The following is a 27,010-nucleotide window of genomic DNA, read 5'->3' as shown; positions in this document are numbered from 1 at the left end:
GTGAGAGAACTCAAATTAGATGATTCTTTCAATAAACAGATCACAAGCATCATCAGTAAGATAATTAACCAGAAACTGGGTCCTTTTCCATTTTCTATAACTATATGGTGCTATACTATCTCTCTACCCCTTCTCTCTTCCCTAATGCCTCCTTCTACCTCAAACTCACCTCCTCTGCCCCAGTCATCCTGGACTTTGTGCTTTTCAATCAATATGCCAGATAAGCAGGGACCGCACTGGTCCTTCGCTGCTTGAAACTCTCTTTCCCAGAGAACAATCTGGTTGCACTTCCTCAGGACCTTCATGGCTCTCCTCCCCGCTGACTTGCATATGTTGACTAGAATGCATATTCTCCATGAGGACTCCTGCCTCACCTTTCCACAATATATCTGGCTTAGTGTAGATAGTGAAAAAGTGTTAAGTGAATGAACATTATTGCCCAGAAATATTTTAAATTATTAATACACTATCATCCATCCTCATCATTAGCAACAACAGGACCGCTGAAAATTTGGGACAGCACAAATGAATTCCCTTTCAATGACCTTTTAGTTATTGATATTATATGTGTAGAATTAATCATATTTCTATACTGAGGAAATAACTGGTAGAATTTGAATAGAGGCTGCAAAATCAATCTTACAGTAGCAAAACATTTCAGAGTCCATACATCAGTATATATATATACAGCATTACAAGTAGTGAGGCATGATAGAGATAACCTAGTTTGTTCCTTTCATTTAAAGGTAAGACCCAGTCAGTTAAGGTCCTAGTGAAAGACAGAGATAAGCAACTGATATTATTACTAAGCCAATACCAGGAATGAATCTACTAATTCCAAAGCTGACATTCATTGCAATGATGTAAAAAGTTTCATAATGTATAGCATTTCTACAAATACTCATGCAACCACCTCTGATACTTGAATGTCAGAAAGTGTTTACAAAACAACAAAAACAAAAACAAATCTTATATTAAAGAGACAGATCAGCTTAAATATAACAGTTACTAATCTAGCTTTTTATCCGACCAAAAAAATAAAATAAAAAATGCATTAGTATGTGTTGATTTGTATAAAATAGAAGTGTTGTTATACACAAACACAACTTTTCGTAAATAATTTTTAAATGCACTATCTAATGATCCAAAGAGAAAAGACCATGACCTCTAAAGATTTCAGAGAAAATGGACTGAAGGTGGGGGACGATTGTATCAAGCTTTTCTCAGCAGAGAAAAAAATTTCCAAAGATGTTTGTAGCTCATTGCAGTATGGGTAATCTCAACGAACAGTCACTCTCTCTGCACGGTTTATCCTGACCAATATACTCTCACAGGATTCCAACCATCCTGAAAATACTGTACCTGATGGGAAAAAAAAATACTTCTATCATGTTCTAGGGCTTCATTTCCCCAAGGGAGCTCCCTCCTCAGCTTCAGCCTTATACAACAATGACAGTGGGATTTGAGAGAATAGTTCATCACAGGAGACTTTGTGGCATCTGTCCTCTTGTGTGACAAAACTCCACTATTATTTTCTGGTATTCATGGCAAATTGGTGGTCAATATATACATCTTTATCTATTTTAATCACAAAATTGTAAGGCACACTTTACCAAATCCAATAAAAAGTAATGTACAAATCAACAATGAATGTGAGTTCCCTCACCCCTACCCAGAGAACTACTTCATAACTGTTCTTTGGATGATGCAATGTTAGATTCTTTTTTTAATGAAAAGGTGGTTTCTTTAATAAGAATGACCCTAAAGAGCTGGTCACATCTATAAAATGAAAATTTAAATCCAATTGAGATTGTGTTTAAACTAATAGTTATTTCTAATTTAAATACTTCAAATTACCTACAAAATCGTTCTTACGAACCTCCATTGACATCAAGGGGACTGTTCGACACAATGGGAACAAATTCAGCTCTCTTTCTCTCATTACTCGTGTTTTGTGGGTCACTTTCAAATTTCGTAATTTCAACCATTTACCCCTCTTTAAAAGTTTCAGAAGTAATTTATTTTGCACTTGTGAGATAGGGAACATAAAATTGCTTTTAATAAGCAAAAGTAGAAATGTAAATGGTAATAAAATAAAAGTTAACTACCTAAAATTTCATTTTATCAAGTGACTTTGGAATTGTAGCCATGTGCCATTTTTAGACTTCTATTAAAACCATTAATTAATATTCTGAATACATATTAGAGATTACTGATTAAGTGATAGTCTGGCAGCTAGAAATTTTCCTATTTTACTTCTAATTCTTAGTTTATGCACTGAGAGTATGACTCACTGTGCACTTATAAGAAAATACTAATATTTCAAATAAGAATACAATCATTATTGCAAAGACTATGAAACAGTCCACAGTGACATTCTAGGCTCAGAAATTCCAAACATTCCTTGTTCACTGTTCAAGAGGATTCAGATTATTTAAACACAGGACATTCCTGGAGGAAATGATTAAACTTTCATTTAGCCTTGGGAACTGAAATATATCTTCTCTTACCCTACCTAACCACAACTGTAGTTTCTAAGTCTAAAATGATATGTTACTTTCCTATGTTATATCCTGTTTATATTATAAATCACTGTTCCTGTTTATATTATAAATCACTGTTCAAAATCACCCAGACTGTGTTTCTCTGATAGACTTTATATCTCATAAATTGCCAAATAGTGTTAATTATTTTATTTGTACTGAGTCAAACCTTTGCTTTTCCATTCGTACTGACCACTACATGAATGCTGGTCTTTATCACTTTGTATGAAAGTTACCCAACCCAACTGGTCTCAATGTCACCTTTCCCTTTCTATATTTTGTGCAGTCACAGAGAAAGTTTCCCTGTGTAGCTGCATTACCTACCAACACATTTTTAATGGCTTCCTACTCATCATTAAAAATGCCCAAATTCTTAGGTTAACATCTAACAACTGGCACAATTTTGTCTCCTCAATTTTTTTTACCAAAGTTAATAATGTTTTAAATAAACTTTTAAATTCTAGAATAATTTTGGATTTATAGAAAAATTGGTAATACAGAGAGCTCCATGTACCTCACACCCAACTGGCCCTATTATTATTATCTTATATTCATATGGTACATTTGTCACAATTAATGAACCAATATTGATGCATTATAGTTAACTGAAGTCCATATTATACTGAAATTTCCTTAGTTTTCACTGTATATCTTTGTTCTGTTCAAAATTCCACACAGGATATTGCTCCTCAATATTTTTATCTGCAGAAGAGAGGAAAATACCATCCTACAGATTTCACAGCTGCAGGTATGATAAAATTTTCCCTCTCCCCCCATTTTTAAAGTCAACACTTGTTGATTTCACATGCATGGTAGGTAGATCTAAGATGTGCTTTTCAGACTTGTATGTTTCAATAACAAAAACTCAAGCTAGATGTTGTTTCAAGAGCTTCAGATGGCATAAATATTTACTGGGGCAAACTACCAGATATCAGGACTTAGGTTTGTTTTGTGCATAATTTTATTCTTTAGTGCCTAATACATTGTCTGGCACACATAAATGTTGAATCATCTATTGCAAAATATTTTTGAAAAGATAAAAAAATAATGTATGCCACTTTGAAATATCAGTAATGCTTTAGACATCAGTATAATTACTACAGCATGGATTTTTTATTTTTTCCAAAATTTTAACAGATACTACACATTAGGAGCACAGACATAATTATAAGGGGATACTTATAGCACCAAAGGAACAAACTACTTTTAGTCTCCCTCAAATAAATTAGAAGTAAATTATAGATAACATACTAACTACTATCTATAATATCTATTCATCATTGAAGATTTCAATAAGGATTTATATGGCAACAAACTCAATTGAGTCAATATTGACTCAATTTGAATTTCAGTTGTTTTTGGATCAAAGCAAAATAGAAATCTGACTTCTTTTTAAAGTAATTTATGATGCAGATGGGTTCCCCAAGATAGAATTAATGATTGTGCTGTATTATTAAAGTGAATTTGAGCAGTTTAGCATTATTAAACTGATATCACTGAAAGACTGGTTACATCTGAAGAAAATGATAGTGTATCACTCAAATATTGATAGTATTAATAAATGAACTGAGGACATGTAAGTAATACATATATTGAAATGAATGTACATATTTATATTCATGTCACTACAGTTCCAAAAAACAAATTAGACAAAATGTGTAACCTCTATTTATAAAACATATTGCTCATAATCTAAAATAAATACTTTTTCTTATAGCTTTTTACAAAGCTGTTTCTTTCACTCTTTCAACAATCTGCAAAAAAATCTGCAAATGATTATTAATAAGATATTGTCATGTGAACATGAAAATAATTATATTGTTAATGGGTTTTGAATATTCTCATGCTAATGAATCTATGTGAAAGTGTATTATTATATACTGTTTAAATATTTTTGTAATTTCAAGTTAAAGTGTCTAATAACCTCATAGAATTTCCAGGCACAATTATAATACATTTCAGGAGTTAATGATATTCTGATGGATGTAGGCTAAGTGTAAAAAAAAAAATTAGAAAGCTTTCTCCATTCAAATTTTGAAGATAAATAATATATACATACATGTATATATATATATCTCATATATGCTTTCATACACACGTATGGGTATGAAACAGAAAATGAGTTTAGCAATCAAATGTATAGATAATCAAAATACCTAATTAAAGCAAGTCTAAGAGATGCATTTTCTGAACTGAAATTCTATGTAGCCTAGTTTTAAAATCTCAATATTTTATAGGAGGAAAGGGGAGCAGAAAGAGTGTTGGTATCCTCGGTATAATGCAAGGAAGAAATCCAGAAAACTCTTGCCTCTAGAGGGTTGTTTCTCTAGTCTTTTCCATTTTATTTTGTTTAAATATTTTATTTATTTGAGAAAGAGAGAGGGTGTGCCCACGCGTGGGCAAGAGCACAAGCAGGGGGAGGGGTAAGGGAGAGGGAGAAGCAGGTTTCTCACTGAACAGACAGATGCTTAAACTTAACCAGCTGAACCACCCAGGCACCCCTAATCTTTACTATTTTAAAAATATGTTCTTATTAAAGTATAAACTCCAGAGGATTTTACATCATGTTCTGACGAGGTAAACTTACACTTCTCTTTGGATATTCTTCAGTATATTAGGACTTTCCTGCTCTTCCTTTTCTTAGTGCTGTCTCCTTTTCCTTCTGACAAATCTTTCATTTCCACCATTATTTTCCCACTCTTCTTTCACTCTAAATAGACTTATCTAATTATTGATGTATTTTTAAATCAGTAAATGGATATGGCCAACTGTAATAGTATTCTCACAAATAAAGGAACACCACTTTCCGGGGTGTTCAAATATAATGACTTTATTGCAAATACGGCTTCTGGGTCTAGTAATATGAAGGACCGCTTCTGAGCTCTGTCTCAGCTAAGAATCAAGATAAGTCTTCATTTTATTAATTTGTTTCCTGTGTTTCATAGTGACAATTCATTTTACTCTTTTCCTGAACATGTCGATTTATCCACACACTCTAATTTTTGTATATACTTTATAGTCCAATATTAATAACAGACACTCAAAAAGATAACCCAAATTTACCCATCTTTCCCTCAATATTACACAATAATCTAAAAGTCTGCAGTCAGATATTTCAAGGGGAGTATCATATGTTTCAAATGGATTGTATTTTCTTTTTGGATCATCTCATTTTTCTTGTACTCATTCCTGCTGCACCACTTGCTTTCTCTGCACATTGCTTTAACCAGCCAAAACTATTCAATAACCAACAATATTATTACGACCTGATGGAAGTAGTGAAAGGCAATAGAAGGGAAGGGAGAAGAAATGGGTAGGAAATATCAGAAAGGGAGACAGAACATGAAGACTCCTAACTCTGGGAAACGAACTAGGGGTGGTGGAAGGGGAGGAGGGCCGGGGGTGGGGGTGAATGGGTGATGGGCACTGAGGGGGGCACTTGACGGGATGAGCACTGGGTGTTATTCTGTATATTGGCAAATTGAACACCAATAAAAAATAAATTTATTATTATTAAAAAATTGAAATCTTGATGACCCTCTCTTACTCCCTACCAAGAGGTTGAGGCTTTTAGTCTCAAAATATTGGCACCCCCATGACTCCCTCTTATTTTCAATATCACCTAGACTACCGAGAACTTCATTACTTCTCACATACGCAATTGCCACTGTGAGATAATGAACACACCCATGAAATTGTAATCAGATAGCCTAGGCTAAAGTTTTGGTTCAGCCACACAAAAGCTTGATGACCTTAGACTGGTTGTTTCCTCTATTTAAAATGGAAAAGGCAATTATATCTTATAAAGTTATCTTATAACTATCTTATAAAATTATTCAAAATTGTGTATGGTGAATGAGATAATTTAAGTAAATGTGCATAATTCAGTTCTTTGAAGTCATTAAACGTTTGTTGGATCCGTTTCTAACTGCAACAGACTTGACTACCCTGAAGATTAATATACTACCATGTCATTTACCAGAATCAAGATCCAATAATATTTACCCCGAGACTTCAAGTTCTTTAAAATCTTCTCCTTGATCTTGTTTTAATCCTCCATAACTTTTTTTTTTGTAAATAAACATTGGGGATATACTGAAAGTACATCAAGAATAAGAGAGGTATCTCTTTTGCAACACAAAGCTTGCAGACCACTAGGGAGACAAATTAGTGCAGAAAAGGTCTCAACACCAGAAGCCACTTTCTTGAGAAATGAAAGAAGAAATTGGAAGAAGACCTCCCTGGCTGGTGTAGAGTAAGCTAGCAGGAGGATGACACAAGGGTAAGGTTTATAGGCCAAGGTTAAAACTGTAGATTTCTTTCCCCAGTTCTCCATGGAAATCACTGCAGGCTTGTAATTGGGGGAGTGCAATGATCAAATTTACATCTCAAGGACAACACTGTCTTGCTAATGGATGGCATTTAACTACCAGACAACAAAAGAAGCAAGTGAGCACTTGCCAGGGAGGGTATTCTGAGAAAGGGAGGCAACCTGGGAAGGGGAAATACACTGGAAGGAGGGGAACTGAAGAAATTTCAAGTCGAAATGGATGGTGTAACAACAAGACAGTGATACCTAGTGAGACAATGGAGAGAAAGAAAAGGAGTCCCATTCTTTGTTTCTAACTTGGGTGAGTAAGTAGATGGTAATAACCCTTACTGGGATTAGAACGAGCTGGCTGGGGAGACATAATGAAAATAGAAAATACTGGCAGGTTTGGGATGGAGAAAAAAAAAATGAGGTAAATGGAATTTATCCAAGCTTTTTTTGCTCCGTTTTAATTGTGCAAAACCTTTGATCAAATACCTAGAGAACTGTGAAATGCCTTAATACATAGAGACTACAGTGTTTTACAAATTGTAGATCATTAATAAAGTGGAATTAAATGTGTGTATGTAGCTTCCATATCTCTGAGTCGTCTGTCATAGTTCTAAAAGTAACATGGATGCTTGAGTTTAATATATGCAGCATAACTGCCTTGGGGATTTCTCTTTGCACATGATTATTGAAGACTAAATAAGCAGAAGGGACTAGAGTGGAAAGAGCACAGACGTGAAGTCAAGCAGACAACTGTTACGCAGCTAAAGGCCTCAACTGTGGGCAACTTCCTTCAGTGCTCTGATGCAAAGGCTTTTCATTGATTACAGGAGATAAGAGCATCTCATCAGCTTGCCATTAGGACAAATTTGTTTAAAAGTACTTGGAGCAGGAGCACCTGGGTGGCTGAGTGGGTTAAGCATCCAACTCTTGATTTTGGCTCAGGTCATGATCTCAGGGTTGCGGGGATCTAGCCCAGGTGGGGCTCTGTGTTGGGCTATAGAGCCTGCTTAAGATCTTTCTCCTCAATCAGTCCCTCCCCCTGCTCCCTCTCTCTCTTAAAAAAAAAAAGTGCTTGGTGCAGTGCTTGCCATATATAGGTGTTCAATATTTTTTTTTTCTTTTTAATTCTTTATTGCTAGTAGCTGATCTTCTGTTATCTGAGTAAGTTCACACAGTCAGTCCAGTGTTTATAATCTTTTAATGATTTTGCTAGGATTTATATTTAAGATATGGTTGCCAGCTCTGACAACTTTGCTAATTATCAACAAATATAGATAATACTTTGAACTCAGTAATTTTCCTTTTGAATTATATTGCTCAGAATGATTTCAGTGAAATTTTATGGGCAAAGTAATTAAATTGCATGGCTTGATATACAAAAACTAGAAAGTATTAAACATGCCCCAGCTTTTTTGAAATTTGATGATTGATCAGTTTGGCCATTGCACTCCTTTCTTTTTCAACTCTCCTCTGGTCTATTATTAATTAATCACTCTAAAAAAAGTGATAGATAACTCCACTCAAAATAAAGTTTTCAATTGCTTGTAGAATATGATTCAAACTCGTTAGTATGGCATTCAGGGTCTTTCATAATCTGACCCTAATCTATTCATTTGGTCCAATTTCTTTCCATTATAACTCTACACCCCATATTCCAATAAGAATATTTCTACTTTGTTTTTTTTTTCTATACCTGGATTATGGTGTCACCTGCCACATCTCTAAATCTTTGATCATGTTATTATCCCAGTTTCAAATATTTGATTTACCCTGTGTCTTATAGTCTTACTCCACTTTTAAGAAGCATGTCTAATATATGAAGTTATTCCCTATTCATTTCTCACCAGAATTAATTTTATTTATTAATTAATGAATGAAATCATAGCTAGGTGGATAGAGAGGATTGACATCTTCAAAGACTAAACAACTTGAAGGCAGAGTGTCATATACATGAGTGTTAAAATAATATTTACTGAATTAATGTATTTATATTTTAATTAATGGTTATGAGCAACAGTTACAATACAACTCTATGAATTAAAAAAATGATCAGATACATTTACTTAAGATTTATTGTCTATCATTTTTCAGCAGTGTAGAGCAGTGCTTATCTACGTGCATATCAAAGTTTTCTTTTTTGTATCAAAAGTTTTCTTTCCATGTATCAAAGTTTTCTTGCCATCATTCTCTTAAATATCTTAAAAAATGTTAATTTGTAGAGGCAAAAAATCATATGTCTATATAAAGGATATTATGTAAAAAACATAGTAATTAATATTAGGAAGGAAATGACTCAGGACAAAAACAAAACAAAATAATTTCATCCCTCAATATGAATTTTCAAAACCTCAAAGAAACTAAAATCCGGGGCAGACAAATCAATCTCCATGAAATATGTATTTTGCTTCAAAAATACACCCTGTATCAGAAGTGGGGGTGTATTTGTTATCAGTCTGCAGATTCTGAAAGTAGTACTCAAAAGGATCTTATGAAGTAATTAAACATTTACATGTTCCCAGGTTACATTTTAGCTTCCAAAGGCAAATATTTATCATATCAAAATTATTACAGAGGTGATAGACCTTTTTTTTCCTATATTTGGTCTGAAGCAAGACCTGAAGTGCACATTTCTATTATGATTTAATAGGAAACTGGATAAATAATTTCTCTGAGTGGTAGAATTTTTTTTCATTATGTTACTACTTGAATCACAGTATAAATGGTTGTTAATAAGGAAGCAAAAGCCTCAAAATACAAATTAAGTACAATTCCTTGTCCATAATTTTAAAATCCAAAAATATTTTATTTATTTACTTAAAGATTTTATTTTTTATTCATGAGAGACACATAGAGAGAGAGGCAGAGACACAGGCAGAGGGAGAAACAGGCTCCATGCATGGAGCCTGACATGGGACTCGATCCCAGGTCTCCAGGTCACGCCCCGGGCTGAAGGCAACACTAAACCACTGAGCCACCCAGGCTGCCCTCAAAAATATTTTAGATCTGGAAATGATGGTTACTCATAGAGTGGTAAAAACTGACTTGAACTGATATAAGCTATTTATAGTAATCATTTAGTACATTTAGCATAAACATTCGGCCTTTTTTACTACAAAATTTAATGTGTTTGATTGTGAATACAGCCCCACAATCCAGTGGGGATGTTATACAACATATGATCTACGTATTATATCACCTTTCCAAAATCTGAAAAATTCTTAATTCTGGAAAGCATCTTGTTCTAAGAATTTTAAGCATATATAACAAAACATCAGCTTTCAAACATTTATTCAAACTGTGAAACTGGAAAGTATGTGAGGAACAAATTTGAATATGTTAATGTATTTGGCTATATAGTTACCAAATATACACAGTTTGCTATATGACCTATTCCTATTTCTTGTTTTTTAAAAATAATTATAAATATAAAATAAATGCCATATCTGTTTTTGACAGGTGTGTACCTTGGCATAGAATTTTTTGGTAATTTCTGGATCTCCCTTGGCTTTTCACAAAAGTGAGGCCAATTATATAATATAAATGCTTATGTAAAATAATAAGATTAAAGATCTTTGCCTTGTACTTTATAGAGAAGATTGGACCCACCTATTATGAACTCTATAATTATTTTCCCTTTACCTCTACATTGCTGTTTATCTTTTTAATTTATTTCTCCTTTCTTTCCTTCACAGAAAAAGAGTTGATCTTTACTTTAAAGCTAGCATCTCCATTACATGCTCCAATGAATATCCTCTATCTGGCCCAATCCTTCAATATTTCCTTCTAATGGGATCCTCTGCCTTAGCATATTAATAATTAGTTACCCTAAATAATTACAGCATTTTTCACTCATAATATTATCTTCCTTAGCTACTATTTTCCTTTTCTTTCCCTCATTCCATTATTTGCTGGTCTCTTTGAAATAACAGAGAAATTACTATCTCCAATCCCTGACCTTACTTCATGGTCTATCTTTTTGAATTTTTTTTTCATCACTCCATTATAACTCCTCTCATGGAAATCAAGAGTGATCTGTCAGTTATCAGATTGCATAGTTCCTTGAGCCTCATTTTCTTGGATTCTCTAAAGAATCAAAATGTTTGTTTTTGCCTATCTCTGGCTACTGCGATGTTATGGCTTTCCTATTTCCTTCCTCCCTTACCTACCACCTCTTTCCCATTTTCTTTCTTTTTTTAAAAATTTTTATTTATTTATGATAGTCACAGAGAGAGAGAGAGAGGTAGAGACACAGGCAGAGGGAGAAGCAGGCTCCATGCACCGGGAGCAACGACGTGGGACTCGATCCCAGGTCTCCAGGATCGCGCCCTGGGCCAAAGGCAGGCGCCAAACCGCTGCGCCACCCAGGGATCCCCCCTCTTTCCCATTTTCATCGGCATTTCTCTTTGTCCCTTCTCCTCTGAACACACTGGACTATTCATTATCCTCCAAATATTATATACAGTTTCCCTATCCCATGACTGCATTTATGTATTTGTTGTATTTCTTCCACCTCTCAAAGTAAAAACCTTCTTTATCCCTTAGGGCTTAGCTCAAATTCCATCTTCTGTAAGAAGTCTTCATCGAATAATTATCAGTATTCTATTCTTTTGAAACTCTCAGACCCTTTTATAGGCACATAATCAATAGCACATTATTTTCTACATTTCATTATTTTTTGGCATATGTTTTACTTCCATTACAAGACAATCAGTTCTGTGAAAATGGGTTTTGGAAATTTCAAAAGAGTTCATTTGAGAATTTTATCATCATTTGAATGTAAGCTCAATGTGAACAGGGATATTTGTTTCGCTTACTATTCAATCCTCAACACTTGGGGGAGTGCTTGGCACATACCAGAAACCCAACGAATATTTGTTGAATAAATACACAACATAGCACCTAAGATATATGATGTGTGTATATGATACTATACAAAGTGTTACTGAATTACATTAAAAATTCAAAACATTTGATTTCAAATGAATGTCCTTCCTTCAAAGCAAGTGAGCTCTGGAATTTATATATTTATGCTCACGATGCCAGGTCACATATATGGGCCTTTACTCCAAACTAGTTCATTGAATTGCAAAATAGAACTCAGTATCGCCCTGTTTTTAATATAACAGCATTATCCAATTTTACTTAGTGTATCGATTTAATTTGGCTCTCAAGTATACGTGGCTGGAAATGAAATCTAAAAATTCTAGATTTTAGTCACCTAACTCATCTATGAGGTCTCTGGATTTTGGATTGTCACAGAACATACTGAATATGGCAGGTTGAACAATTATTGAACTTTCTCCCTTCCCAACTTCGAAATCCTGCAGGATTCCACCCTGGATCCTTCCCTTACAATACTCATGGATTCTAATCTCCTGGATTCTTTTCTCTCAATGGCCTTTCTCATTGATTTACATACTTTGAATATCATCCTATGTCAATGGTTTCCAAATTTATACCTCCTCACTTCTACTCTATCAAACTATAATTTCCAGTTGCCTCTTCTGATATTCATCTGAAGTATTTTTATTTCCCAAATATTTTCCCAGTGATGACCTCAACCTGTCTTTGCCACGTTGGTCAACTGAACTCAGTTGCTCAAGTAATAATGCTAAGATTCATTGTGACCCATGTCCCATACTAACTCATTGTTTTTTAAAAGTTCTCTCAAAGATTTGGTTAACTGATTTTTGTTTTGTTTTTTCCTATCATCTTTCAGTGGTGGAGTTTCTTTAGTAAGTCAGTTCCAGCATACAAATAAGCATTGTTCATTTGGAGAAAATGCTGCACGTTTCTAATATTTATGTGTTAATTTAACATATGTGGTATAAATTACACAAAATTGTACTTAAATAATTCAAGTTATAGTCCATTTATTTGGGTATAAAATGATTTCTTTCCTTTAGAAACTTTTATCCTAAAGTCAATTTTAAATGAATGCTAAGCAATTTATTATAATCGTAAAAGTAGTGTCATATATAAAAAGGAGTTTTTAATCTTTCACTTAGTTCCATTCCTGCTACTTCTTTACTACTTTGAGCCTCATTTCACCTTGCTTTGGACTACTTTCTCAGCTTCCTAGAGTATCCCTGTCTCCCCAGGCATTGACAAAAATAATCTCTTTAAAATGAAACTTTGAACTGTTACCTCCTGAACCTCTAATGGCTCCCTGTCAGCTGTCCCATTACCGGGCTTGTCATCTCTGTGTCATACACCTCTTTCTAAATCTCACACCTTCCTACTCACATGTGTCCATACGTTGCTTTACTTCACTTGTGTTTCTGAGAGTGCCCTGTCATCCTCTCTCCCCAACATCTCTAGGCCAAGTGAGATAAACATTTTCTGAAGGAAGTCAGCTCACATGTCTCCTCCAGGAATTTTCTTTGATCTGCCCAAATGTTGGCTGGGTTTTCTTTCTCATGACTCCATGTATACCTGGGGTCTATCTCTCACTGCACCAACCTCATATTTTATATGTCAAATATCTTACTACAGTGTGAGCTCCTTGAGAACCCAGCCTGTGCATTAGTTCATCGTTGCATCCTTGGCACAGTTGTTCATTAAACGAAAAAAGTAATTATATAAATGAGTGGATGAAAATCTCTCCTGGAGTCATTATTCCTTGGTGCACTAAGAAAATATCAGGGACCTACAATTAGAAGTGTAGATCTTATGCCCAGGGATGAAATACATGCATCCTTATACTTGGTGACAAAAAACACAGTAGTGTCAATGTCTACATCCGGTATGATAGTTTTTTTTTTTTTTTTACCTTTTGGAGCTTCTATTTAATATATTTATTATATATATAATATATAAGCATACTAAATATTTATTCAATATATATGAAAGAATCAAGAATTAAGCTCTCAATCATAACTGCTTACATATTTAGATTAATAAAGAAATGAAATGTTATGACACATCTGAAGTACCTGCTTAGAGGCACAGAAGTTTCTTTATCAAGTGTTATAGGAATGGAAAGACACGAAGAGCTACAGACCAACAAATTATAAACCTGGAATTAGTACTGCCTCTACCTCTAACTGAAGATTCTATTAAAGTCATTGAACCTGTTTGCTTTCTTACTTACAAAACAGGGAAATTATACTTCAAAAATCTTTCTACTCTAATATTTCATAACATGGCTTTCAAAGGAACAGAGAACTTGCAGTAGTAGTAGCTTATATGTTTCAAGTGAAATAATGGAAAATTTTTGAAAGAAACAAGACCTATTAACATTATTTCTCAGTTCTCAATTAACAGATGAACTGAAAACCTTTCTTGTCAGAGTTTACAGGCATACTCCAATATTCATACAGGTCTACATAAAATTACTATAGAATTTTACTTGTAAAAATGAAAAAAAATGTCATTCTAAAAAACTATTATAGGAAAATCCTCTGGTTGTATTGGAGTATTTGAAAGATAAAATAATTCTAAGGCTGGGAAGGGTGCCCCTCCCCCAAAGCAAAATGAGTTTTTAAAAGTTTGAGAAATACGTCCCAACATCCAAATTGGAGTGTTTAGCAAAAGTCATTGCTGTGCTTACTAAAAGCAAGAGAATCTCAAAAACACATTGAGTCTATAGTAAATCATGCAACACTTGTTAAGGAGGCTTTACGATGAGAACAAATGTGAGGGTGATAAAATCTCTCTATTTTCATGATACCAGCTGCTGGATTCTAGAAGCAGATGTTTGCACATGAGTAAAAGAGATGTCATTGAAACTTTTAAAGTTAGGTGAACTATGGGACTATTTGCAAGTTTGGTAATCAAAAATAAGCTGAAACTGCTCACAGTTTGGGGAATATTTTATTCAGTAAAATGTAAAGCCAGATGAATTCTGCAAGTCCTAAAAGACAGCACAAGAGAGTGAAAATGTGGATATTAAGGTCCTCTTCAATAAGTGCAGTCCAATACAAACTTATAGGGCTTGAAAATAATAATTCTTGGCAAATAATACAATTTCTTAAATGCCACATATTGGAATCATAAAGCAGCAGTGCCTTTAAAAATTCGTAAATGATTTCTTCCTGACATTAAATACTCAACAGTTCCTTCTCGTCCCCCGTATATGGCAATAATTTTCTATTTTCTTCCAAAGACAAATTGACTATTAGTAAGTTTACAGCAGCGTTTCTTTTTAAGATTATTTTCAGAGATTGTTAGATGGCTGCTGAGAGGATGGACGTTGCCATCACCTCCTTGTCCTTATGTATGTACAAGCAATTTGCTGTTGTCCATTTTAGAAAGGTCTGGGGAAAAACAGCGATGGATTGGAAGGGTCAGAGCTGCAGTAACCATAGTGCAGCACAGAAAACAGAATGGAAGCTTGAGAATGAATATAAAAGTACTATGCTGGTACTTTCCCATTATGGGTCAGTTCTAGAGGAAATTGCAAAGGAGGTCAAAATTGTGTTCAGGGTCCTAATCCTGTCTAATAACCCCCTCCAAAATCCTATATATATGGCCCGACCCCTTTTTGGTGGACAAAAGCTTCACGTTCTATTCTTCTATTTCCCTATTACTTCATTTTTTAAATCATTCCTTCATGGTGAAGTATAGGCTGTGGAAACTTTAAACATTTCCTTTCCAAACATAACTAGAAATATGGTGAAACTGAAGTGATTATGCAGTAAATTAGGGAGGCAGATTTGAAGGAGTAGGACTCAGAGGCTCCCCAAACTCTGAAATCACATAACCAATATGCATTCCTTTAAAGTAGCCTAATCCTGTTTTGAATATGGGGCCCACAAACAAAATTCAAGCACTGTCTTAAAAAAAAGGGGGGGGGAATAACAACAACAAAAATCCATTAGCTTTAGTTTTTGTAGTTTTCCAGAATGTCCTCTGGGAAGAAGGAAGGCAACCCTTAAGAATGTAATTTTGTTTTAAAACTGAATTCACTGAAGCAAATCTGGCTTATTTGGTATTTCTATCATTCTAAACTTTCCATTGATTTTATTTGTATTAGATTTTAATCAGGGATTCCATTGTGAAATGTTTTGAATCCAGAATGTAATTTAGGAAGTCAGATTTTCTAGCAGAAGAGGAAGGACAGGGGAGGCACAGAATTGAATAGTAAAAAAAAAAAAAGAAGAAGGAGAAATTAAACGGCAATTAATTAAAAGGAGAATTGAGAAAGAATTTGAGTGAAGCAACTTATGAGGATCAGAAAAGTACTGGAATCCAGTTATAGAGGAAGGGACCAACAGCTGGTCACGGAGAAGGTATTTTAGATTCCCCCATGGTGATGTTCCACTGCCATCCCTCGCAAAGGCTGTCAACACTTACCATGTGCGATGCTATTATACTAGCTTGTGGCTTCAATTCAAGAAGTTGGTTTCGACAGCGGAAGACTGACTATCCTTGAAAAACTGAGAATGGTCCTAAGCTATTGATAAGGAGCTCAGAGAAATTATCAGCATTCATGAATTCTACACATTTATTATTTGGGAATCAGTATAGACTACTGAATTTTAGGGAAGGCTTACTAAATCTTTTCAAAGAAGGAAAATGTCATTGCTAACAAACAAAATACTTGACCAGGATTCTGTAGTCTGTACCAGACTTTCTGTAGGACAGAAATTCAAAGGTACAGGCACTTCTTTAAAGTGGTCAAATTGGATTGCTTTGTCTACCTACTTACCTACCTACCTACCTACCCACCTATAATATTTGGCAAAGGGAGTATGGAGAAAATCTAATTGACAAATAGAAAGGCAAGGTAAAAAATGCAATCAAATATAAAGAAACTAAGGGCATTCTTTGAGAATTTTTAAAATCCCACTAAAAGAAACTAAAATAACCTCTTTCTATTAGAGGATTTATTAATATAAAATCCTTACACCTATCCCTAGCTGTAGTGCTGTTCATCACCCATTCAATTAACTACTGAACCCTTTCAAATATTTTTTGCTAAAATAATGAGTAACATATACTAGTGCTGTATATTTGGGGTGATTAAACTGATGGTAGCAAAAAACACAATTAACAGGAGTAGAATAAATGGGAAAAATCTGCAAAAAAGGGAAGCAAAAAAAAATTTGTTTAATTTTTGGTTTCTTTCCTCTAAGAGGAAATTTACTTTTGTTCTTTAAGAAATTTTTAAAGGTATTAAAAATTGCGTTTAATATTTGAAATCTGACATAATTGCTTAAATACAGCTGTCATCATCTTTCATCTGTAAAGAAAATTATTCTTTATAGGTGTGCATTGAATCAATTTGGCATTGCTTCTCATGATGCTTTTCAAATAAATTAACAAGAGTACATTGACCAAGACAATGGCTGATTGCTTCTTCAAACATTTTAAAATTATTTCTGAGTAAACTGTTCATTATGTGAATAGTATAAAGCACTGGGTAAGAGGGTGGGTTCTGAAGGCGTGTCATTTTATTTCTAATGCTAACTTCACTATTTACAGCTATAGAATATTGAGAAAATTTCTTAATACACACTAAATGTGAGAGTAACAGTACTTACCTATTTATAAATGCAATGAAAACGAAATAGGATAATAAGTTTTAAGTACTGAATGATTCATTCAATGCATATGAACGATTTTAATGTTCTCCCTTAAGGTTTGCATACATGAACTCAGGTTTTAACTTATTCTTCAATTTTGTTTGATATCTAGTCATAGCAGTGAATCAGATTGTCTATTTGAGCAAATCCTCCCATTTGGAGGCAAAGTTGTGTATCAAAGACACAAGTTTTGGCTATATCTATACCTAGGATAAAACTCCAAACTTGAAATGCAACTAGCAGTGTTTATAGAAAATTGTAGAAGCTCAGTAAGTGCTAGTCTCCTCCTTGAATCTAGATAGGTAGATCGAAGGTATAAACATTGATACATGGGAGAAAGAAAGAAAATAGAGAGAAAGAGAGAAAGAGAGGAAGGAAGGAAGAAAGGGAGAAAGGGAGAGAGCAGAAGGGAGGGAGGGAGAGGGAAGGAAGAAGAAAAAGGGAAGAAAAAGATCATACAGATAATGGAGATAGATAGGGAGATAGGTAAGATGACAGAGGCAAATGACAAAGAGAGATGGAGGGGGAGAGAGAGAGGGAGAGAAGGAGAAAGTGAGAGAGAGATCTCCCATCTCTACTAGTTACATACAGTTTCTTGAAGGCAGGCTCCAAGTCAAATTTATTTTTGATGTTCCTAAAGAATCTAACCTTCCTCACGTATTGAAAAGATGTATAGATATTTATTAAAAAATGAGTTTATAAACAGTCAACGAATCAATGAAATACTATTTTAACTAATCCTCCAAAATCATGCTTTAAAGTAGAGGTCAGTATCTCTCCTATAATTCATAGATTATCTAAGTGTGGCTTTCAGATTCATTATAACTTTCCCATATTTATTAATAAGGATGTGTGGAAACTCTTGTTTTAGAGGAGACATTTGCATTAGCATTCTCACTCTTAGACTAGCAATTTTTTATGTGTAGTATTAGCTAAAATATATGCCCAATATATACTCTTCTAAGAACAATAGCCACCTTTCTAAGGTATTATTTTCTAATATCAAAATTGAAAAAACAGATTTTTAGTATAAATTACATCTTCAGACATAAATAAAACCACTTCCTTTTTCCATAGGGGTCCTTACCCCTTCTCATCAAATACATTGCTCACTTGGTTGATGAAAAAAATTTAGAGTTAATGTGAACAGCATATAAACTTTTTGATTAATACAGTTTCTCATGAAGATATAATAAATGCAAACTCTTTACTTTATGCAGCCTTACAAAAAGTAGCCAATGCATTATCTGTCAATCACTTTATTATACACATAAACGAGTCTATGTTAGGTTCTGTATTCACATATTAAGATCCAACAACCCATTATTTAAAATTCGTCTAAAAAATTAACATACTATAATACGCTATAGTCAAAACCCATCAATATCATTTAAGCCACTTTAAGTAAACATTCAAATCTGTAGGCATTATGAATATTCCATAAGCATTCAAATACTTTTTATTGAAGATAATTTAAAATGCAATATTGCATTGTTAGACAAAAAATTGCTATGGTATATCTGGCAGTTATTACTTATAAAAAGAAGGCTTTTGGAGAGGCCAACCTTAAAATAAATCCAGAATAATTATATCCAGTGCAGAAATATAAATATATATTATACTGAACATATGTATTTATTTCTGTATTGAATTTATATATGTGTGAATGTGTATATTAACATTTCAACATGATTAGAGAAAGTAATAAACATATCTGTTGAAGTATGTGTGACATGACAGATTGCACTACAGGAAAAAAATTATTTTCTATGAATTGTCAATCAATAAATGACTTACAAGAATAAGTGACTATGTCGCATAGTATAAATGTAGCTTCTCATTAAAAAACTGAAATAATAAATATTAGATATTTTAAATGTCATTAGTATTTTGAAAACTAGTATTAACAAATATAACATGCATTTGTAATTCTGAAATACCATTTATACAACAGTCCTTTTCATTTTTTATAACGAGATGTAAAAACTTATTCATTGCATCTAAGTTTTACACATGAGTTGCTTACTTCTCTTTGGGTGAATCAGTAGCAAATAGTTTGTTGTGTTTGAAATGATAAAAACATCAAAACTAATAAAAAGGAGGCATATCAAACATTGAAGATAGACTTTCAGGAAAAAAATATGTGTATTTAATAAGAAGTGTTTCTTTTTTATGTCTCTATCAGGGTAGACAAATACATGTCTATTTGATATCCATGCAGATTTAGATGTAAATCAAAAAAAGTAGCCAAAAGTGTTGCTTCGCTATAATTTGACTCATGAAAAACCACATTGAAGCTACAATCCGTGCTAAAAATAAACCCTGCTAAGAGTTATAAAATCCCAGTCAGGTTTTCTTTTTACCTAAAAGTGGTGCATTTACTAAATTTAATCGTGTAAGTTAGTATATTAAGATGTGCAAATCTAGCTAACATATGCCCTATTTTCCTTGCTAATAAAACACAAAATGGGAAGGGTTAAGAAATGCCCATAAAGATAAGAACAATCTAGTGACTTAGGTCAAGTTCTCATTTTAAGAAGATTATAGACTAATATCCATGCCCTTCCTCTTCCTGTTGTTAACTGAGGTATTGAATAAGTTGCTTTCTATCTGGGACAAGCTGAGGATTTGCTGTTTCTTTTGATATATTATCAATGGTCCATTCCACCGTGATAAACTGCAACTCTCGTACTAATAGGTTTATAATGATTGCTTAAGCTTTACACTTTGTAAGCATTGGAAGGCTTCACTCACCTTGTTCAAGTGGTTGGCTTTTAGTTGAAGTAGTTTTCATCTTGAGTGCCTCCCTAACAGACATGTCACAGCAGGAGCCTTTGTTAGTGTCTTGGTCACTGTCAGCCTGATCACTGTCCCCGTGCCCACTGTCTCTCAGGCTGGCTCTTTCTGGGTCCTTAAACGTGGAGCTACTGAAATACATATAAAGAAAAAGAAGAGAAAGTGTTGTCTCTACGAGTCCGAATCTGAAGTGTAGTCTCTTGCAAAGCAATTTTGACACGAATGCAAATGGGGAAGCCGAGAAAGTTATTTAATAGGCCTTACCTTTGAACAAACTGCTGCCTGCTGCCCATGTAATTGGGCTCTGCGGGAAAATTGTCTGTCTGCGAAAGAGAAGGAAAAAAATACGTATAGTTGTACACTGGACAAATCTCCTGCAGAGCAACAAGATTTCCTAGTGGAAAAATGATTAATAATTCAAAAATTCCCTTAATCTTCAGATTTGGACATTTTAATTAAATTGGAAATTGCTGACATGTAATTATGTACTCAGAACAATTAAATGATTCCGGTCCACAAATTACCTGTTAATAAGTAAACAATGAGCCTGTCATAACTGGCATTCTCTGCTACTACACTGTCTGTGTTATTTCATGACTTAGATATTAAGATTGAACATATGTGGGAGGAGTGGAAAAATGACCTAATTTCTCCATATTAAAAGTGTGAATTATTTAATAATACTCATTTTTAAACATAATTACATCATCTGCTGGGACTCTATGCCCTCCTTGATGTAATATCACTTAAAGTCATCCACTCCTCAATTAAGAGAGACAGGGCCTTTACTTCAAATTTTGCCAATAACAATTACAAGCATGGCACATATGGCTGAACTCATCTCTATAATTCATTCTCATCTACATTCCGACTATGGCATTGAACTCAAACTATACAGGATAAAAGGGTATTGCTTCTGGTTATTCAGAGTGAAGTAAAATTAAAAAAAAAAAAGAAATAAAATGTTACTTAAAATATTGAGAGTAACGACATTGAGAAACCAGGCTTGTTTTTGTGGTTGTTTTACTGCTTCCAAACTGATGTGGAGGTCTGCCAAAAAGAACTGAATTCTCCTTGTATCACGGAACAGAGTCTTTTGGGAGAAAGATACTAGATCTTTCATAGATCTCCCTATACTGTACATTCATACACATCACTTCTTCTTGCAGCTGACTCAGCAACAAAGGTTCTCCTGTTTTCTGCATCACTTCATATCACACCATTGTGCTCTGAAGCAGCTATGGATACATACAAGATCACCCAGCATGCAAGAATCAGGGACACCGGAGCATACAATTCATGAAGAAGAGGGCCCAAGGTAAGGCTTAATGTAATACAATATGTGTTTTCCTTATAAAAAGTTAATTTAAACAACTAGTACTCTTTTCTCATGTTATAATTTTATTTTTTTTCTGTGTGTGTGGTTTTTTTTGAACTATTACTGGAAAAAAAAAGACATGTTCAGACTAATAGCTTAATGTACTAAGTTTCACTGTCTGTTAAAAGTTTGGGGACAGTAAATACTCTCATAAATTTCTTAATCTATAGTCTTTTGTTGTTGTTCAAAAGACCTTTATCAAAGTGCAAAGATGAAGGCAAACAAGGTCAAAACATTTTTCACTTCTAATGCACTTTAATTAGTAGTTGGTACAGACATTTTTCATTAACATGTTTTACTAGGTTTTAGATTCTGTGAAGCAACTTAGTGTTTATTTCTATAATGGTAAACTATCCATTCTTAAGGATAACAATGTAATAAAAATATTAGGGAGGGAGGCAGTGCCTGGGTGGCTCAGCTAGTTAAGCATCAGACTCTTTACATCAGTTCAGGTCCTGAACTCAAGGTCATGAGTTCAAGCCCCACACTGGGCTCCATGCTGGGAATGGAGCCTACATAAAAAAATAAAATAAATAAAGTAAAATAAAATAAAATAAAAAGTAGGTGGAAAACAACACTGGGGCAAAATGTTTGCAAAACAATTTTGCCAATTTTTGGGCAGCTCTGGTGGCTTAGTGGTTTAGCTCCGCCTTCAGCCTGGGGTGTGATCCTGGAGACCTGGGATCGAGTCCCACGTCAGGCTTCCTGCATGGAGCCTGCTTTTCCCTCTCCCTGTGTCTCTGCCCCTCTCTCCCTCTCTCTGTGTCTTTCATGAATAAATAAATAAAATCTTTAAAAAAAAGAATGTTGCCAATTTTTAAAACTTCAATTACTTGAAATTCCACATTTTAACTTAATAAAATCTGTTGACTTGGTCAAAAACATGTATGTAACCCATTTTTGTTGTCAGTTAAAGACTAAGCCATGGATATCTTAGAACACTTCAGAAAAACAGAATCCTGGGGAGAGAACAAAATGTAAAGTGAGTGGAAACTCTGGTTATCATAAATGCTATTATAAGTTACCTTGTGGTTTTAAGGCTTTAATTAGGTGGAGCATCACAGGATATGGATTCCTATTCAGTTAGACACAGAGAGACAGACTGGGAAACTTTTCCTTTCTCTGCTCTAACAGGTACAGTATCTGAAAGTGTTTGCCTATTAGTAAACTTCTAAACAGCTCTGATAAAATACAGAACTTACACTGAGAATTAGAATACATTTCCCCACCGAATGAAGAGCTATTTTGTGTGCATGTGCACGTGTGTGTATGTTTGCAGGTATGCATCAGAGTGTTTGATGAACACTGAGCAATAGCATTGTTACCAAATGTTATTCTGATGAAAAGAGAAACATAAGAGGAAGAGATTTTAGAAGAGAAAGAAAGGTGAGAAAAATAAAAGTAAGGAGAAAGGCAAGAGAAAAACAGGAGAGAGAGACAAACAGGTATACATATGCAGGAGGAAGAATGAGAGTAGAAAGAGATAAAAAAAGATGTAAAAAAGAAAGAAAGAAAGGTTGGTTTATTATTGTAGAATTTCACAAAATACAGCTTTAAAAAATGTACAACTTAATCAGCAGCAGAGTATCAGAAGTTTACTAATACGGCTTGCATTTACCCACTAAAATAGGTAGAAATGTGAGAAATTGTGTGTGTGCTTATAATTACCATAATGAAATAGCCATTTGGCCTTTAACAAACATATAACTAACTCACTATAAAAACCACACTGGCTTTAATACAGAAAATAACATTTTCATTATCCAGGCTCCAAGGGTGTCAGAAAACTCATTTAAAATAATCTGAATATAAAATAACTGTATTTGCATAGAAAAATGAAAATAGACCCAAAACAAAAGCCATATGTACCACAGCATCATTTAATTCAGAAATAAAAGGGCCTTAAGATATTTTCCAATAATGTACTCTAAAAATTTAGTTCTACCTTGCATATCTCTAAATCTTAACTTTTAAGTCTAAGAAAAAAGTAAAATCTGAGGTCAGACACTTGCAGCTTGTTAGGTTTCAGCAAAGTAATTAAATATGAATATTTATAACTCTTGAAAATTTTATCCTCTTCCGTTCAAACTAATCTTAAAACTAATGTTTTCTCTTCAAACTCAACTCGAATGCAGTGACTTTTACTTTTAAAACATATAATTTGTTTATTATTTTTTTTAAGTACCTGGAATTAATAGGTAGTTACAGAAAAGTCCCAAAATAAACACTTTAAAAACTTTAGAATATGAGGATCTTTTTATTCTTTTTCAGTCGAGATACAAAGACAAAAGTTTGGGGATTTTTTAGAGATTATTTGCTCATGACAGACTGAGTCCCTCCCTCCTTGTCTAATTTTTTTGTTTCTTGTTATTTTGTTTGCTGAACATGAAAACTTAGATATTCTTTACTTTCCTCTGCACTGAAAACACAGAGATATAAACAAGTAATCACTTAAACGCACAAAGCACATAAGTCTGCATGATATGAAACATTTCTTTGATTATTTGCCTCTATGTATTTCTCCTCTATGTATTACTCAGCAAACTGTAGTCAATTTATAAATGATATTCAAAATCAGATTTTTTTCAGCAATAGTCAATAAACTATTCCTGAAGTATATCAGACTATATATTTACATATTCTACAATTTGCTCATCCTATTATAACTCTAGAAAACAAATCATGATTTTAAAAATATGCATCCATGAGGAAAACCAAAAGGAAACACCTATTGAAACTGAACCATGTTGGCTGAAATTGGGTAAGTTCTACTAAAAGACTCAGTAAGCTCAATAAGGCAAGAAAAATGAAGGGTAAATTAAAAAGAGAAGGCGAAAATTTAAATATTTTGAAATAACAAGTATAGAATCTGTACCGTGAACATGACAAAAACTGATGAAATAAATCAAAGAAGACCTAAATAGATGAAGAGATATATTGTGTTAATGTAGTGGAAAACTCAATATGGTAAAGACATCAATGTTCCTCAAATAATCTGTACATGTAACATAATAACATTCATATTTACAGCATTATTTCCTGTAAATACCTATAGAGGATACTAAAATTTGTAATGAGAAGCAAAGTGACTATAATAGGCAAAATAGTTTTGAGAAAGAATAAAGTTGAAGAACTCACACTATTTTCAGAGTTACTGTGAAGCTACACTAATCAAGACAGTGTAGTCCTGTAGACAGCAAAGACACATAGCCCAATAGAACAGAGAGACTGTCTATAAGTAGCCCACAGAAATACGGCCAATTGATTTTTGACAAAGTGGCAGAGGCAATTCAATAGATAATTCAGTAGAAATGAACCTTAACATGTGTATGTATGTGTACATATATGTATATATACACACATATGTATATATATCTACATGTCAAAGTGTATTATATGTCTAAATGTAAATATAAAACTTCAGGTAAAACCTAGAAGAAAATCTTTGTGACCTGACATTTGGCAGTTCTTAGACATGATGTCAATAAAGCATAATCCGTAGGAAAAAAAAGAAAAAGAGACCCAGACTGACACAGCAATTTGGTATTTACCTTAAGGAAATGTAAACTAGGCTCACACAAAAGATCTGTACATAAATATTTACAGGAGCTCTCTTTTCAAAACTGGAGTCAATCCAAATATCTTTCAATAGGTGAACAGATAGACTGTGGAGCATGGATGCAATGGAAAACAATTTAGCCATAAAAAAACAAACTAGTGGGGATCCCTGGGTGGCGCAGTGGTTTGGCGCTTGCCTTTGGCCCAGGGCGCGATCCTGGAGACCCGGGATCAAGTCCCACATCGGGCTCCTGGTGCATGGAGCCTGCTTCTCCCTCTGCCTGTGTCTCTGCCTCTCTCTCTCTCTCTCTCTCTGTGACTATCATAAATTAAAAAAAAAAATTAAAAAAAAACAAAAAACAAACTAGTGATGTAACAACTTGCATGAATCTCAACAGCATTTTGGTGAGTGAAAGACGCCATCTCAAGAATTTGCATACAGTCTGATTCCATTTATAAAAGTTCTCAAAAAAGCAAAAAGCAAAAACTATTATGACAAAGAACAGGTCAGTGGATGCCAAGGTTTAAGGTTGACTAGAGAGATATAACATAAAGAAGTTTAAAAAAAAAGATTTTTATTTATTTATTCATGAGAGAGACACAGAGAGAGAGAGAGGCAGAGACATAGGCAGAGGGAGGAGCAGGCTCCCTGCAGGGAGCCTTATTTGGGATCCAGTCCATGAAAACCCGGGACCCCGGCACCCTGGGCCGAAGGCAGATGCTCAACCACTGAGCCACCTAGGCATTCCATAAAGAAGCTTTTTAGGGTGATCGAATGTTTAGTATCCTGACTGTGATGGTGGTTTCATGAAGTTTTTATATGTACACGATTAAAAATACATAGAACTCTACACTCAAAAAAAGGTTCATTACTGTATGCTAATAAAAGGTAATTCCGAATTAAATCTAAGGTGATATCTGCATATCACATGTGCTGAAGATCCTTCCATCTCACAGAAGATTATAAAACTACAAGCTCTTTTATTAAAATATCTTCAATAAAGACTGTTTCTGAACTTTGTCTTTTACAGTTACACAGAGCCAACTATTAAAATCTATGTAGAAGTTCCATATTCATTTGGACAGACTACAAATGGATTCAAGATATAAAGATCTATTTAGCCACACTAGCAAACCCAAGCAACAGTTCTATAAGATAGCCACCTTAGTATGAATTATTTAGCTAAATTTTCACTTATTTCAAAGATGTTTTTCTTGTGCACAGTTCCCATTTACCCAGCCATAACATAAACACTTCAAACGAAGTTTGCAGACTGCATTTATTGCAAAGGAACAGCTTTTTTTTTTTTTTTTTTCTTTGTTCAAATAGGCTCCAAGCCCAACTTGGAACTTGAACTCGTGACCCTGAAATCCTGAAATCAGGAGTTGCATGCTCTACGGACAGAGCCAGCCAAGCACTCCAACAAAGGAACAGCTTTCTTATTTCAATGCAGAAAACAAACATGGCTATATTGTGAAGAACTGGGATCCGTCCTCAGAAACAGTGAGTTTTTACATTTAGAAAATGTCTTGTAAATTGATTCTACAATTGGAAGTGAATAGAATATCTTTGTAAGGACTCTGAAGGCATTTATTTATTTATTTTTAAAGATTGCATTTATTTATTCATGAGAGACACAGAGAGAGAGAGAGAGAGAGAGAGGCAGAGACACAGGCAGAGGGAGAAGCAGGCTCCATGCAGGAGCCGAACGTGGGACTCGATCCATGGTCTCCAGGATCATGCCCTGGGCCGAAGGCGGTGCTAAACTGAGCCACCCAGGCTGCCCTCTAAAGGCATTTAATATAAAATGATTAGTATCTAAGATGTACCAAAGTGTATGCAAAATATCTTCAAAATAATTTTGCAACTTTGGTGGTAAAATTA

The 27,010-nt window shown here is 34.1% G+C and overlaps 1 protein-coding gene across 1 annotated transcript in view; it reads right to left on the bottom strand.

The window, feature by feature from the left end:
- The window catches only part of PCDH17 (protocadherin 17), a 96,047-nt gene that overhangs the window by 42,204 nt on the left and 26,833 nt on the right, over nt 1-27,010 (bottom strand). The window contains exons 2-3 of the mRNA XM_026009630.2: nt 20,454-20,512; nt 20,148-20,320 (exon numbers count right to left, since the gene is read on the bottom strand). Of these exons, the coding sequence (XP_025865415.2) occupies nt 20,148-20,320; nt 20,454-20,512 (232 nt within the window). The remainder of the gene's footprint in view (nt 1-20,147; nt 20,321-20,453; nt 20,513-27,010) is intronic.

Source organism: Vulpes vulpes, chromosome 6 (genome assembly GCF_048418805.1).
Source record: "Vulpes vulpes isolate BD-2025 chromosome 6, VulVul3, whole genome shotgun sequence".
Classification (NCBI taxonomy): domain Eukaryota; kingdom Metazoa; phylum Chordata; class Mammalia; order Carnivora; family Canidae; genus Vulpes; species Vulpes vulpes.
This window is presented reverse-complemented; position numbering and strand designations above follow the sequence as displayed.